Here is a 14031-nt window from a genome sequence, read left to right as displayed (position 1 = left end):
ATTTTTTAGAATTTTTGGAGTTACAGAAGTATTCGAAATAGTCAGATTGCTACAGACTGTTCTCTTTTGACATATTCTGGTTTCTTTGTGTTGTGTGCTTATTCTGATGGCTCTATGGTTTTCTTTGATGAGTTTTTCCATAAAAAAGTTGGAATATGGTAGATATAATACGAAAACAAAATATGAATTGGTTTGATACAACACTTATAGTAGTGGTTTATTATTCTTATATTAACGGATCTCACGAAGGTTTTGTTGAGTTTTGTGTGATTGAAGTTTTCAAGTTTAGGGTTATCTTACGATGGATGAAGGAAGGATGAAAGAGCCTAAGTTGAGGGATGCCCCGGCATCCCAAGCTATTATCCAAAAATGAGCAACCAACTAAGCTTGGGGATGCCCCCGAGTGGCATCCCCGCTTTCTTCCAACGATCATCGGTATTTTACTTGAAACTATATTTTTATTCGTCACATGATATGTTTTTTGCTTGGAGCGTCTTGTATGATATGAGTCTTTGCTTGTTTTATTTTGTGTTTTAAGTCATCAATCCTTGCTGGACACACCTATTAGAGAGAGCCAAAATTATGCCATGACTTGTTAGAATTGCTCTCTATACTTCACTTAAAAAAATTTATGAGCTAGGACTTGCTCTAGTGCTTCACTTATATCTTTTTGAGCATGGTGTGCTTAGTATTTTTGAAGAAATTCTTCCTTGCTTCACTTAAATTATTTTGAGAGAAAGAAAAATTTATTATGCTCATGATCTTCACTTATATTTGTTTGAGCTTATGAAAAACAACACATGAAAATTAGTCCCAAAGTGATAGATATCCAAGAAGGATAAAGAAAAAATTGTCATGAAGATCATTGGACAAAATAAACTTGATTCTTAGTAATAGTTTTGAGATATGATGATGTGATATGTGAGTTATGTTGATGAGCAATTGTGCTCTAGTAAGAATATTGGTGTTAAGGTTTGTGATTCCCTATGCATGCACGAAAGTCAATAATCATGCAATGAAAATTATATCCTACTTGTGGTGCATTATTCGGTGTTAATTATGCTTAATGCTTGCTTATGAGATTATCTGTTTCTTAGTTGGTCACTTCCCAATCTTTTGCTAGCCTTCATTTTGCACTAAGTATGATCACTACTTGTGCATCCAAAAACCTTTAACCCAGTTTTGCCACATGAGTCCACTATATCTACCTATATGTGGTATTCTTTTGTTGTTCTAAGCAAATTTGCATGTGCCATCTCTAATTTTCAAAATAAACGTCTCTTTTGTGTGTTTGTTTCGCTCGCGGAGCGGTGAGGGGTGGCTAATATTTTCCATGCTAGATATGTTATTCTCAAGATGAGTGTTTATTCACTTGTCATTACACGAGAGTAAAGCAAAGGTATTAGGGATGCCCAGTCCCGAAACGCAAAAATAAATTTAGTTTATGTTGTCAAATAATAAATTCCTTGAAAAGTGTTGGTATGGAGGGCACCCGTGGATACGGTTAGCCATGGAAAGTGAAAGTTATGGTGGAAAAAGGAATAATCTTTATTTTCTGTTTGGGAACCGCCTATGATATATCTATGCATGGAAAGTATTGGGAACTATTAGTTGGTGGGATGGATACACCTCCCAAAATGTATTTATCTCTAAGTTTTTCGCTTTGAGCTTTGGCACCTCTACAAATCCCTACGTCCCTCTGCGAAGGGCCTTTCTTCTACTTTATGCAATTTTTATTTTTGAATTTGAGTCTCCATCTTCCCTTATAAAAAGCACCAAGTAGGAGGCAATATGATCGTACTTAAGTATTGGGTGTAGCTAATATTCGAGTGTGTTTCATGAATGGATCAATGTTTGATCATGATGGGCTAGGGATAACTTATTTTGCGTTGATATTTTGAAAGACATGGTTGCTTGTTGATATGCTTGAGTATCTAAATTATTATGTCAAAACTAGACTATTGCTTTGAATCACATAAAAAGTCCAAATGTCCATGCTATAAAGAAAAGAATATGATATGACATGTTAAACAGCACTTCACATCAAAAATTCTATTTTTATCACTTACCTACTCGAGGACGAGTAGGAGTTAAGCTTGGGGATGCTGATACGTCTCCAACGTATCTATAATTTTTTATTGTTCCATGTTGTTATATTATCAATTTTGGATGTTTTATAATCATTTTATAGTCATTTTATATCATTTTTTGGTACTAAACTATTGACATAGTGCCAAGTGCCAGTTCCTGTTTTTCCATATTTTTTACATCGCAAAAAATCAATATCAGACGGAGTCCAAATGCCACAAAACTTTACGGGGTTTTTTTATGGACCAGAAGGAACATGTTGGGGGTGCTCGCCATGTCGTCTCACGGACAGTAGGGCCGGGCCGAGGACCCTCGTGGCGATTAATTACTAGGATTCTTCGGGCAGCCCATGACATATACAATGGATATTCCACAAGACTTGGCGCACAGGACGAGGACTCTTCTAAATGTACTCTATACCCCATTATATAAACCGAGGCTAGGATAGTCAATAGATCATTACAACTTAGATCATTAGATCTACAAAGTGGTTCATTCACACATATGATCTCGAGGTAGATCAACATGTACTCTATACCCCATCCACAATCAATACAACAAAGCAAGACAAAGGGTTTTACCTCTTTAAGAGGGCCCGAACCTGAGTAAATACCGTGTCCATTCTTTGTCATGTTACCATCGTACCAAGATCACCAGCTTGGGACCCCTACCCGATATCTACCGGGTTTAGCACCATCACATGTGTATCTTCGACCAACGGTATGTTCTTCCATACTTTCAATCCTAATGGTATTGGACCATCTTCGGGACCTCCAACATATACACCAACAATAATGAAGTGGACAAAAGAACAGACAAGATAAACATACTATTTACCCCAAGCTGGCATAGCAATACAAACATTGACTTCTCGAGCCGTCCTCTATGCACATTGACATGTAGTGACAACTACTTAGCACTGTGAGTGTAAATAGCCAGTTCTAGGAAAATGGTCGCATCCAACTAGCTATCAACAACACCCTTATTGGCTCTCACATTCAGCTAGCAATCCTAGATGCATGCATAATTGTTTCTCATGTCCATTGTTTTATTTTTTAGGGAACAATCTGGCCCATCTTAGGCCACTCGATATGCACCAGGAATATTTTGGCCCTCAAGTTTTCTGGCCCTGATTTGGATGTCGTTCTCGATCTTCTCAGTTGCTTCCCCTTCTTGGAAAAGTTCTATGTCATTGTAAGTGCTCATTTTTGTTTGCCTTAAATGTTGAAATAAATTCTTGATTCTCGTTTATATATTCTAGTCTAGTTAGCAACTGCCTATTTAACATGTATCTCACATTTCCCAATGAGAGGAGTATTTGAAGGCAAAGATGAAGAACTTGCATCCTTAGTCTGACCCACTACTAAATCCAGTGAAATGCCTTGAGAACCATCTCAAAGTAATGGTGTTGAAGAATTACAAAGGTGGTGAGAAAGAAGTTGGCTTTTCCAATTTCTTTGTTTTGAATGCGAGAGTGGTGAAGGAAATCAACTTAACATGATTGCCAAGAATTGGATGATTGATCAACTCAGGCTGCTACAAGTAGAAACTAGAGCTTCTCAAGTCGCGTGGTTGAAATTCAAAAATGGTTATTCTCCCTAGCAGACCTATGTGTATACAAGTGATGTATCATAGACCCTTTTAGTTGTTATTTTCCAAAAGGGCTCGACCCTCTTTTAGAGAAAGCATATGTGTGCTCTATCAATTGCCTATCCTAATGAAGACTTCTTTTGCAGATTACGTTGATAGCTGATGATGTTGTGTGTGTCTTCTATTAGAAAGAAGTCGCGCATCTGCGCCGAGGACAACAGACTATGGTCCTTCTGTTTCTGATCTTCTGTAATTAGGGCTACTTTGGTAGCCTGGTGTGATACCTTTGGTCCACCTTTAACTATTTTTTTGTCCTTAACTCTCCTCCTCCCTCTTGTATATCTATGCACGTTCTAACTGTTTCTATATTAATGTTCCCTTAGTCACAGAGACGAAAAGTAGAGCCTTCTTGCCCAAATTTGTGATATACATGTCATAGAAAAGTCCTACCCGAGCATCCCACCTAGTCCCACGCGGTGTCTACGTGGAAATCATCAAGCCCAAGCCAATGAAAATCTAAGATTAAGCTAAAGAAGAATAAGCTAAAAAGAACCTTAAGGGAGCCTAGCTGCTAGTTGAAATACTTCGTGTGATAAAAAGCTGGTAGTGTATACATTGTACAAAGCAGACGTTGCACGCATTGCAAAATCCAAGTAAACCGTTACAATCGAACTACACCGGATTTGTGTGTGAAATCATATATACAACTAACTGAATATGCCATTTATCTTTCTCATCCCCTTCCCCATGAGTCTCCTCACTTTTAGCAAAGTAAGTTGTATTTGGAGCTTTGCATCAGCCAGGGTCCAGGAATAAGAGTTACTAAGATGAAAAATTGGTTGAGCTCAGCCATAAATGAACCCATTAACTTTGGATATAAAAAGCACATGAAAGTTGTTGCTTTAACAACAGTAATTTCTTCTAATATCCTTGATCCCTTCACCTGCAATGAGCCGTAAATAGAACCAAAAATATTGTGTATGAACAAACATAATTTAGACAATTTGAGGAGAAGACTTTATTAGTTTCACAAACGTTCTCATACAGAGTGATTAACATAAACTATTATGAGTAAAACCTCACGAATTACAAATGTGAAAGGGAAGCTCTTGTGAGGCCACACACATGTAATGTAAAAGCCAATGCTTCTCCTCCCGCGGCTAAACTAGAATCACTACGCCAGAGGAGGAAATGTGTAACCTGCAAGACCATTCAATTTGACCCAACATATGATCAGAATAGCGCAAGAAACATATAAAATGCATAACTAAAATCAAAGTTGTGTGACTCCAAAGAATAATAAATATCAAAACTGCATGTATGAAATGCCGATCATCGTGATTCCCTTAATATATTTCACTTACTTCCGCACTTGTAGCCGTGTGGGAATGGCTTCTTGCAGAAATTGGCAACATAGGCAATCTTCTCCATACACCATATCTTCTCTTTCTCCTTGGTGACACCAGCACAAAGGCATGGGATGTTTGCCTTCTGCCACACGGCGCAGCATGCGTTCGACGGATCTAGCTTCAGGTTTGCTGGCCATTTTTGATACTTAGCACACTCCTTGATCATGGCCTGTCGGTCACCCTCACATTCGTCAGCCGACACGGCTACCGCAATAGTGAGGATGATGAAACATAAGCACATGAGTTTCGCATGGCTATGGCTTTTGTATCTCCTACACTAGAGCCTTCTCTATCCCTTTGATATTAGAATCGTACAATATAGGATTTGTGTGGCTTCTATGAATGTGTGGGATACATGACTTCGCTAGCTATGTCTTGGTATATATAGCCTTCTTTGAGATGATGATACAGACGCATACATCAGTTGTGTATCACGAAGATATAGCACCATGTCAGACAATTAATGTATACATTAGTTATACATCTAGAGGCTACATCATACATTAGTTCTATATCTTGAAGATACGATATTGTATCAAATAATGAATGTGTACATTAACTTTATATCTACAGGCTAGACCTTTAAGATATGAAATAGCATCAAACAATAAATGTGTACATTAACTTCATATCGACACGTTTTACACACATTAGTTGTATATATGATATATCTCGAAGATATGGCACTGCATGAAAAGAATGAATGTGTACATTAGTTGCATATCTACACGCTACAACAATACATTATTATATATATCTTGAAGATATGGTATTGCATCAAAAAAATGAATGTGTACATTAATTGCACATCTACGGGCGTACAACATTACATTAATTATATATATCTTGAAGATATATTACTGCATCAAAAAAGGAATGTGTACATTAATTGCACATCTACGGGCTACAACATTAGATTAATTATATTAACTTTTTAAGATATGGTACTGCATCAAAAAATAAATGTATACATTAGTTGCACATCTACAAGCTACAACATTAACCGCAAATTGCTACAATATTGCATCGCACTTTGGAAATATGCATTGAATTCTATATATCACACTAGTATAAGACACTGGACATGTACATTAATGGACCTGTATCTCAGAAAAAATAAGGTTGAACTCACGAGGGGAGCTTCTGAAGGGACGGCGCAACCCGCTTACGAGGCCTAATAAATCTGTAATTGTTGGCCCATGTGAGACAATTTTTTTTATTATTTTGCCAGTGCTATTATTTTGGCTTATCAATTGGCCTCATCTTACTTCCATGCCGCTCTCCGCTACTGATTGAGCCCACGTATCTTTTTTCTATCGGGGTACCTGTTTGTATACTATTAAATGATCCCTGCGCATTGCCGTGGAAAATTTGTTAAAGGTAATACATAAAGTGGTACTTAAAACAAGTAAAACTATTTGCAAACAAGTGTTCTCATCATGGTCGCTTGCACCAAGGGAAGATGGGAGGCGTGGCCGGAAAGTAGAGCGTCGAACTCCAACAAGACAGTTGGAGAAAAACTGGACATCTCTTTGGAGAGTCCTAGTGCCGTCAAAGATCAGGGTATTTTTGTGGCGGCTTGCCAAGCACTCACTCCTCACGGCAAAATCATGCTACTCCCTCCGTACTCCATAGTGAGAGTAAAGTAGATGATAACATCACACATAACTAGGTAAAATAGATGATAGATGATGTGGCAAGAAATTAATGAGGAAAAAGAGGCATATGGTAACATTGTATGTTATTCATACTATGAGTAACATCACACATACCAAAACAAGATGAGTCTATAACCTAATAAATGGAGTATTGCATGACACCATACATATGTTACTCCTCGTTATGCAGGTAGTAACATAGACTAGTAACATATGCATGTTACTAAAGTTACTCCCCACTATGGGTAGTCTAAGTCATCTTACATTGTGCATCAGGACCAAAACGAAGGGAAAACAAGAGAGCGTAATGTTCATTAGCTAATTAATACCATTGCATGCAATGAATTAACCACTGCATGCCGTGGTAGGTAGTCTCAACTCATTAAAAACATACACGCCCTACATCTCTTATTGGTTGATTCATTTATTCATGTCAAGAAATAAGAAATAAGGTGAGAGTTAATGCACCACCCCTGAGTGTTTTGAGACTATATGGTTTTCGTAAAATGACTAATGCATCGATACGGAGGAAGTAGTTCATAGGAATGCATGTTACACGAGATGCAAGATACACGGTCACATGGATTCCTCAAGGGTAAGGCATTCCCGTCTGGAGTGCACAATGTCAGTGTGCGTATGGGCTGTGGCTGACGAGTACGTGACCAAACTATTGCAGAACCGGCGAGAACCCCATAAACTGGAATGACCTTTTACTCTGATTGATCACTTGAAACATGAATAGGGTGAAAGTGCTTGACAGTGTGGGCGATCTGGTATGCGTGATTTGGTGGGTTGACGACTGCTCAGTGGCAAAGAACTTGAATTGTTGCAGGAGAGGATGTTATTGCGGTCACATCGTCCTAGAGATTGAAGAACGAGCTAAATTGTTCCAGGAAGCCTAGTACATTCCCCTTGACTGTCGACCGTCATTTGTGGCTGAGAACCACCTCAAGTGCATTGCATCCCATATAACATTCTAGATAGATTAAGAGTGTGCTTTCCTTGATAAAAATACCAGCCATTGTTGTGCAAACAAACTCTGAAGATACATACGGTAATGTAATGCCAGCCATTGAATGGCAGCTCAGACCAACAATGTTTCCACCAAGAGAAGAGAGCCAACACAGGAAAAATGACGTTTCAGTGGGCAGAGACCAAAACCTATTGCTGCTGGACCAAGTGTGTTTCACAACAATGTTTCAGTAGTCAGGCAATAAGTTTTACAGCTTCTGTTCCAGAGACGAGTGTATCTTCAACAAATGGCACGGTCTTCCATACTTTCAATCCTACTGATGCTGGACTGTCTTCAGGACCTGACATATACAGCAACAATGAAGCAACTGAAAGGACAAGGTAAGCAAACAGTTATTACCCAAGCTGGAAATATATACAGACCTTGACTTCTGGAGCTGTCCTCTATACAAACTGACATGTAGTGAGAACTATTTAGCTCCGCTAGTGTAAACAGCCAGTTCTCAGACAGATGGTCACAACCAGGCCTGGAAGTATTCGATGTCTGACAGATCCAGCAAGAGTCAAGGCAGATTGATTAAAATTGATTTATTGCTAAGTTGCAACACAATAACAAGGCACCACTATCTTAGAGTTAATAACTAGATGCTCCTTTCGAGGACTCGCGTTAATCCTAGGGAATTTGTCCCAGAGAAATAACATCTATCCAGTCTACCTTCAAGTTATCTATGTAGCTGTTTGATTAAGTAAACCTCGCTCTCTCCCACATGGACTCCTCCTTTTGTTTCCCTTCCCTTCCTTACCTGTTGACTCTCTAACTTCACCGTCGCATCCTATGCACGCGTCTACGAGTGGCCACCACAGTAGTTCATCCTCCTTGAGACTGTTTGAGACCATTCTCCAGCAATCCTTTCCGAACTCAACACGCAAGTAACCATTAATCCCCAAATTCACTGCTGTATTCTCCGACCTATTGAGTTCATAACAAGGACCCACAACAAATATGCCTTATCCCTAATGTCTGATCAAGAAAATCTATGGAGTATATGAACTCTGCTGCTTGTAGGGCTTGAGATCAGAAAAGCTTGGTTTTCTAATGTGTATTTTGCAGCAGAGAGGAGATTGTTGACGACGTATGGGTGTGTCAGAACTCAAAGTGCGGGTGTGCTTAATTAATTCAAATGTTGTGTTCTTGACCTTTGATTTTAGATGAAATCCCAAGTCATAATTGTGAACTTTTCCTTAGTTTTCCTGAGCCCAATGTTCACATTGTGTGGACATGCAACACCATTCCTGTAGTGAGTACTCTCGTAAGTGCATGTATTCTGAAACAACTGCTAAAATCGGTTGTGGGTATACTGCATTGTACCTCTTCTCTTCACGTCTGTCCTCTAATTTGCTTTAGTTTCTTTTAGGTTTACCTGTGATTGTCTTCAGATTTACCAGTCAAATGGGAAGTATGTTTATATCAATGGTACATATGTCATATGTGAAGTAAAAAATGTTGAAAATTTGGGACTGAATTATGACTGTCAGTATATATAATTTCCATGTTTTCATCAACAGCGCATCATTCATGCAGATAATATTTTTTTAACTGGTATTTGGTCTATGCAGTCTTCAGTAACAGTGACATGAAAAATTGGTAAATAAATGCTTACGATGGATAAATGAGCCCTCTACTACACACTAGGGACCCAAATGATGGTGTTGCTATGATTGCAGGCTTATAGGTTTCCATGGAGTCTCCTAGAAAGAACAATGAATTTGACACACTTCGTCTCATTGTTAAAAGTCAAGCCTTTGTTTGTGGGAGGGTTTCTTGTCGGTCATCACGGATTGAACTTTATTATACTTAAAAGTTTTTCACTTCAACGGGAATATCCCTGCATGATTACCCTCTATTATTTATCTTCTCATCTCCCTAATTGTCTGTTAGACCAAACTTCCTGCTGAATTTGGTTCAACATTTGTTCTTTTAGAAAGAAGGCTCAAGAAGAGCACGCCATCAACGGGCCAGGGATTACACAAAACCAATATCAAACAACAGCAGAACGGTACAAGGAGCTGAAAGAGCAGCTTACAACGCAATACACACAGCAAGCACAAGACAGAAAATGAAAGCACAGCTTGCAACTGTCGCTGCCACCACACTGAAGAACCTAAAACAACTAAGCAGAAGAGGCAGCAGTGGATCAGCCAGTAGCCACGGGAAGAGAGGGACGCTACCCTCTCGTCCTGGCTCGAAAGACGCCGCACTGTCGGCAAGAAGAGGCGCTCACCCGAGAATTAGGCAAGGAGCCAGCTTCACGACCACACGGAGACTTCACAACAAACGACTTGCATGAAGCACACCACGCCGACTGCAGCCCTGCCATCCTCCGAAACACAAGCAAGGAGGGAAAGCTACTAGGAGCAATCAAACACGAAAGAACAGCACTGGGGCCAAGCCTAGGCAACGAACACATTGAAAACATGGTCAGCCTTCACAAAGAGGGACCGGGCACTCGGATCACATACTTAACACTGCCACCATCTCCACCTAGGGACGAGGATGTCGACCCACATGAACATACCAATTACCAACGCACACCGGAGCTGAGAGCACCACCAAAGGTAAGGCGCCGGACCTGCAGAAAATAGCATCGCTCGCTGCCGCTAGAGACTCAAAGCCCCCGGACACCTCCACACCACAACACCACTCATCCAAGTCCAGCATTCCCCGGATGGCGTCTCCAAGGAGAAACGACAGGCATGTCGCTGTCGCCGCCAAATCCAGAGCCGATTTTGAGCTTTTGCTCAGGAAAGTGGCGAGGGGTGGGAGGAAGAGTCCTCGGCCACGCCTCCAGGGAGGAAAGTGGTGCCCTTGGGCGTCGCCATTGCCGTGGCCCAACCAGCCAGCCAAGGGTTTCCCCCGGACCCAGACCCGCAACACCTACACCAAAGAGGGTACCGGCGACGGAGGTTGCCGAGCACCAAGGTTGGCGAGGAGGAGGCCGTACCTTCAGCTCTAGGGCCTCAAGCTGAAGGACTTGCGTATCGACCACTGCCCGCCGACTCCTCGCCGCCCAAGCGACCAAGGGATCCAGCCACCAGCATCTGTGGGCGCCGCCTGCCACCAAGACATCACCGCCACGCCATCGAGGGCCGCTGCCCCAGCATCTGCAGCCATTTGCTAGAGAAACGGAGCAACACGAGCTTCACCACCACCTTCACTGGCATCCACGCAAGCTTTCTCGACGTCCTCCTCTGGTGGCGGCAAGGGAGATGGAAGAAGGGCACAGCAGCACTGGGAACCCCAAAAAATTGTTAATACTAAGGGATGATTGTCGACACTATAGTAAGTTGAGATATTCGAATTAAGAGTGGAAACACCATGGAAACCTCCATTAGCAAAAAATTAGTGTGGTTGTTGGTGATCCGACAAATCATGCAACTAATGCAATGTATTTCGCCGTCTTGTTAACGACCTCACGTTGAAGGAAATATACCTAAAGGGACGCCGTTTTACTTGGTCAAACGAGCAATCCCCACCCACCTTGGTGCACTTGGACCACGTGCTCTGCACCTTGGACTAGGAGGAGGCACATGGTGAGTGCCATCTTCTTTGCCTCGCGTCCATCGTGTCGGACGACAACCCGCTTCTGCTAGACTGCTCCCCCATGCCTACGGCGCACCGGCGTTTCCACTTCGAGGACTTATGGTTGAGACTTGATGGGTTTCACGACATGGTGGCCACGGCTTGGGGCTCAATTCATGACCCGGACCCCTTCCATCGCCTCATGATACGCCTGCAGGCCACGGCCCACAGCCTCACCAGCTGGAGTGCCAAGTCGATAGGCAACATCCAGGATAGGATGGCCATCTTCCGTGAACTCATTGCGCGCTTCGACAAGGCACAGGGGATTCGCGTGCTCACCCCACCGGAAGATTGGCTGCGGAAGCAACTCAAGTTTACATACCTTGGCCTCGCATCCCTTGACCGCACCATCGCCCAACAATGTGCACGCATCACCACGCTCAAGGACGGCGACGCCAACACTAGCTTCTTCCACCGGCAATGCTCCTTCCGATGGCAAAAGAACTGGTTTTCAGTCTGGCCGTGGATGGGCATGTGCTCACCGACCATGACGAGATGGCGCAGACGGCATTTGAGCACTTTGAAAGAATCTTGGGCACGTCCGCCAATCGCGACATCACGATGGACTTGGAGCAACTTATTGATCCGGGTAACCTCGCGAGCCTCGATGTGCCCTTCACCGCGGAGGTATGGTACGTTGCCAGCAGTTGTACGAGTTGAGGCCGCGGATTCAGCAAGCTTAACCAAGCCCTCATGACCCTATTGCCCAAACGTGCTAACGCCCACCAGCTACGTGACTACCGGCCGATATGCTTGATACACCTGGTGGCCAAGATCTTCACGAAAGTACTATCGCTGCGCCTTGCCCCAAAGCTGGACAGCCTGGTTAGTCGTAACCAGAACGCATTCATCACCGGACGCAGCCTCCACGATAACTTCATCCTTGTCAGGCAATCGCTTAAGATGTTGCATCAACTTGGCTATTAGGAACGGCATGTCTGCCCTGTTTTGGGAGGACCACTGGCTTAGCGGAAAGTCCATCCGCGAGCTCGCCCCGCTGCTCTACCAGTGCATCCCCAAGCGGCAACAAAAATCAAGGACGGTAGCAGAAGGGCTGGCCGGGAACTCCTGGGCTTGTGATATCCAGGGAGCCCTTGGCCTCCACGAGATAGGCCAATACCTGATGATCTAGCAGACCGTGAACCGTACCAACCTCTCGAATGAACCAGACCGACTGCTTTGGAGGTGGATGGCCAACGGTACCTACTCGGCGCAGTCATGTTATGGCCACTTTCCATGGTTCAACGCGATGCACGTCCTAGAAGCTGATTTGGAAAAGCTGGGCGCCGCCAAGAGTAAAATTCTTTCACTAGTTGGCGAATCAAGATCGCTGCTGGACGGCTGAGAGGCTCGCTCGACGTGGGCTGCAGCATCACCCCAGGTGCCTTCTATGTGACCAAGCTACTGAAACACTCCAGCAGCTGCTCCTGGCCTGCCCCTTCACTCGCCAAACATGGCATGCCAGCTTGCCTTGGCTACGCATGCCGACCTGGCCACCGGACTAGGAGCCCACTGTCATGGCATGATGGCTGCGCGCGAACGAGCACACGCCGACGACGCATCGCAAGGCCCTCAGGTCCATTGCCTTGCTAGTTCCATGGATGATCTGGAAACACAGGAACGTGTGCGTCTTTGACAATGCGACGCCCTCGATAGATTTGCTAGTAGATACACTAGTAGAAAACAGGGCTTTGGTCCAGGCCGGGTCAGCCAATTAGTCCCGGTTCAGTCTAGAACCAGGACCAATGTGGGCATTGGTCCCGGTTCGTGAGCACAGGGGGCCGGCCGGGCCACGTGGGCCATTGGTCCCGGTTCGTTTGGACCTTTTGGGGACCAGGGAGCCTTTGGTCCCGGTTCAAGCCACCAACCGGGACCAATGGTGGTGGGCCAGGAGCGAGGCCCATTGGTCCCGGTTCGTCCCACCAACCGGGACCAAAAGGTCCAAAAGGTCAACCGCGTTGTCATAACGCTTCCGTTGTCGGTCTACGAGGGTACATAGACAACACTCTCCCCTCTTGTTGCTATGCATCACCATGATCTTGTGTGTGCGTAGGAATTTTTTTGAAATTACTACGTTCCCCAACATGAAATTGCAAGTGTCGCCCTCGATTTCAACTGCAAGTCTTGCTCCCGACTGCAACGAGCCTTGCATTTTTTGTTGGAGAGGGGGAGAGGGTAGTTGCATGTCCAACAGTAGACTTGCAACTACAAGTGTCGCCCTCGATCGCAATCGCATGCCCACACATTCGACGACAATTAACAATTTTGTTTTTATAAGGGGACGACGAGACAGGGGTGCCACCAACCAGGACCAAAGGCCGCCGCTTCCCGCCCTTTGGGCTGCTGAAAATTGGCCTTTGGTCCCGGTTCGTGGCACCAACCAGGACCAAAGGGGGGCATTGGTCACGGTTCGTGCCACGAACCGGGACCATTGCTCTGGGTATATAAGGTAGCACTTGTGAAAATTTCGCCAACCGCTCCCATTCGCCCCCGACGCCCCCAGGCCGTTCGTCTTCGTCGTCGCCGCCCCGATCGAGCCCGTCGTCGCCCACTCCCCGTCGTCGTCGCCCCGCGCCGCCGCAGGCCTTGTCCCCGTCGCTGCTTGCGCCGTCGCCGGCTTGCGCCGTCGCCGGCCTCCTCCTCGTCGCTGCGTGTGCCATCTCCGGCCCCCTCC

At 44.1% G+C, this 14031-nt stretch overlaps 2 protein-coding genes across 2 annotated transcripts in view; both read right to left on the bottom strand.

Moving 5' to 3' along the window:
• Window positions 1-4672: 4672 nt before the first annotated feature.
• On the bottom strand, window positions 4673-5454 carry LOC119363050. Its single transcript, XM_037628384.1, has 2 exons — window positions 5043-5454; window positions 4673-4878 (listed from the first exon to the last, which is right to left on the bottom strand). Exons 1-2 carry the CDS (start codon window positions 5326-5328, stop codon window positions 4853-4855), a joined length of 312 nt encoding a protein of 103 aa, XP_037484281.1. The 5' UTR covers window positions 5329-5454; the 3' UTR covers window positions 4673-4852.
• Window positions 5455-7714: 2260 nt separating this feature from the next.
• Window positions 7715-14031, bottom strand: part of LOC119362576 (4'-phosphopantetheinyl transferase HetI-like) — a 17334-nt gene continuing 11017 nt past the window's right edge. The window contains exons 8-9 of the mRNA XM_037627823.1: window positions 8141-8261; window positions 7715-8058 (exon numbers count right to left, since the gene is read on the bottom strand). Coding sequence (XP_037483720.1) covers window positions 7952-8058; window positions 8141-8261 — 228 coding nt within the window. The 3' untranslated portion in view covers window positions 7715-7951. The remainder of the gene's footprint in view (window positions 8059-8140; window positions 8262-14031) is intronic.

The sequence above is a fragment of the Triticum dicoccoides genome, chromosome 1A (assembly GCF_002162155.2).
Source record: "Triticum dicoccoides isolate Atlit2015 ecotype Zavitan chromosome 1A, WEW_v2.0, whole genome shotgun sequence".
In the NCBI taxonomy this organism is placed as follows: domain Eukaryota; kingdom Viridiplantae; phylum Streptophyta; class Magnoliopsida; order Poales; family Poaceae; genus Triticum; species Triticum dicoccoides.
The sequence above is the reverse complement of the archived record's forward strand: the minus strand, read 5'-3'. Positions and strand labels throughout refer to the sequence as shown.

Bases quoted from the DNA above. Each gene is read 5' to 3' on its own strand.
- LOC119363050 (XM_037628384.1), bottom strand. From the start codon at position 5,328: ATGTGCTTATGTTTCATCATCCTCACTATTGCGGTAGCCGTGTCGGCT. The intron at 4,879-5,042 runs GTAAGTGAAATA...ATGGTCTTGCAG, and splicing joins ACACGGCTACAAGTGCGGAA to GTTACACATTTCCTCCTCTG.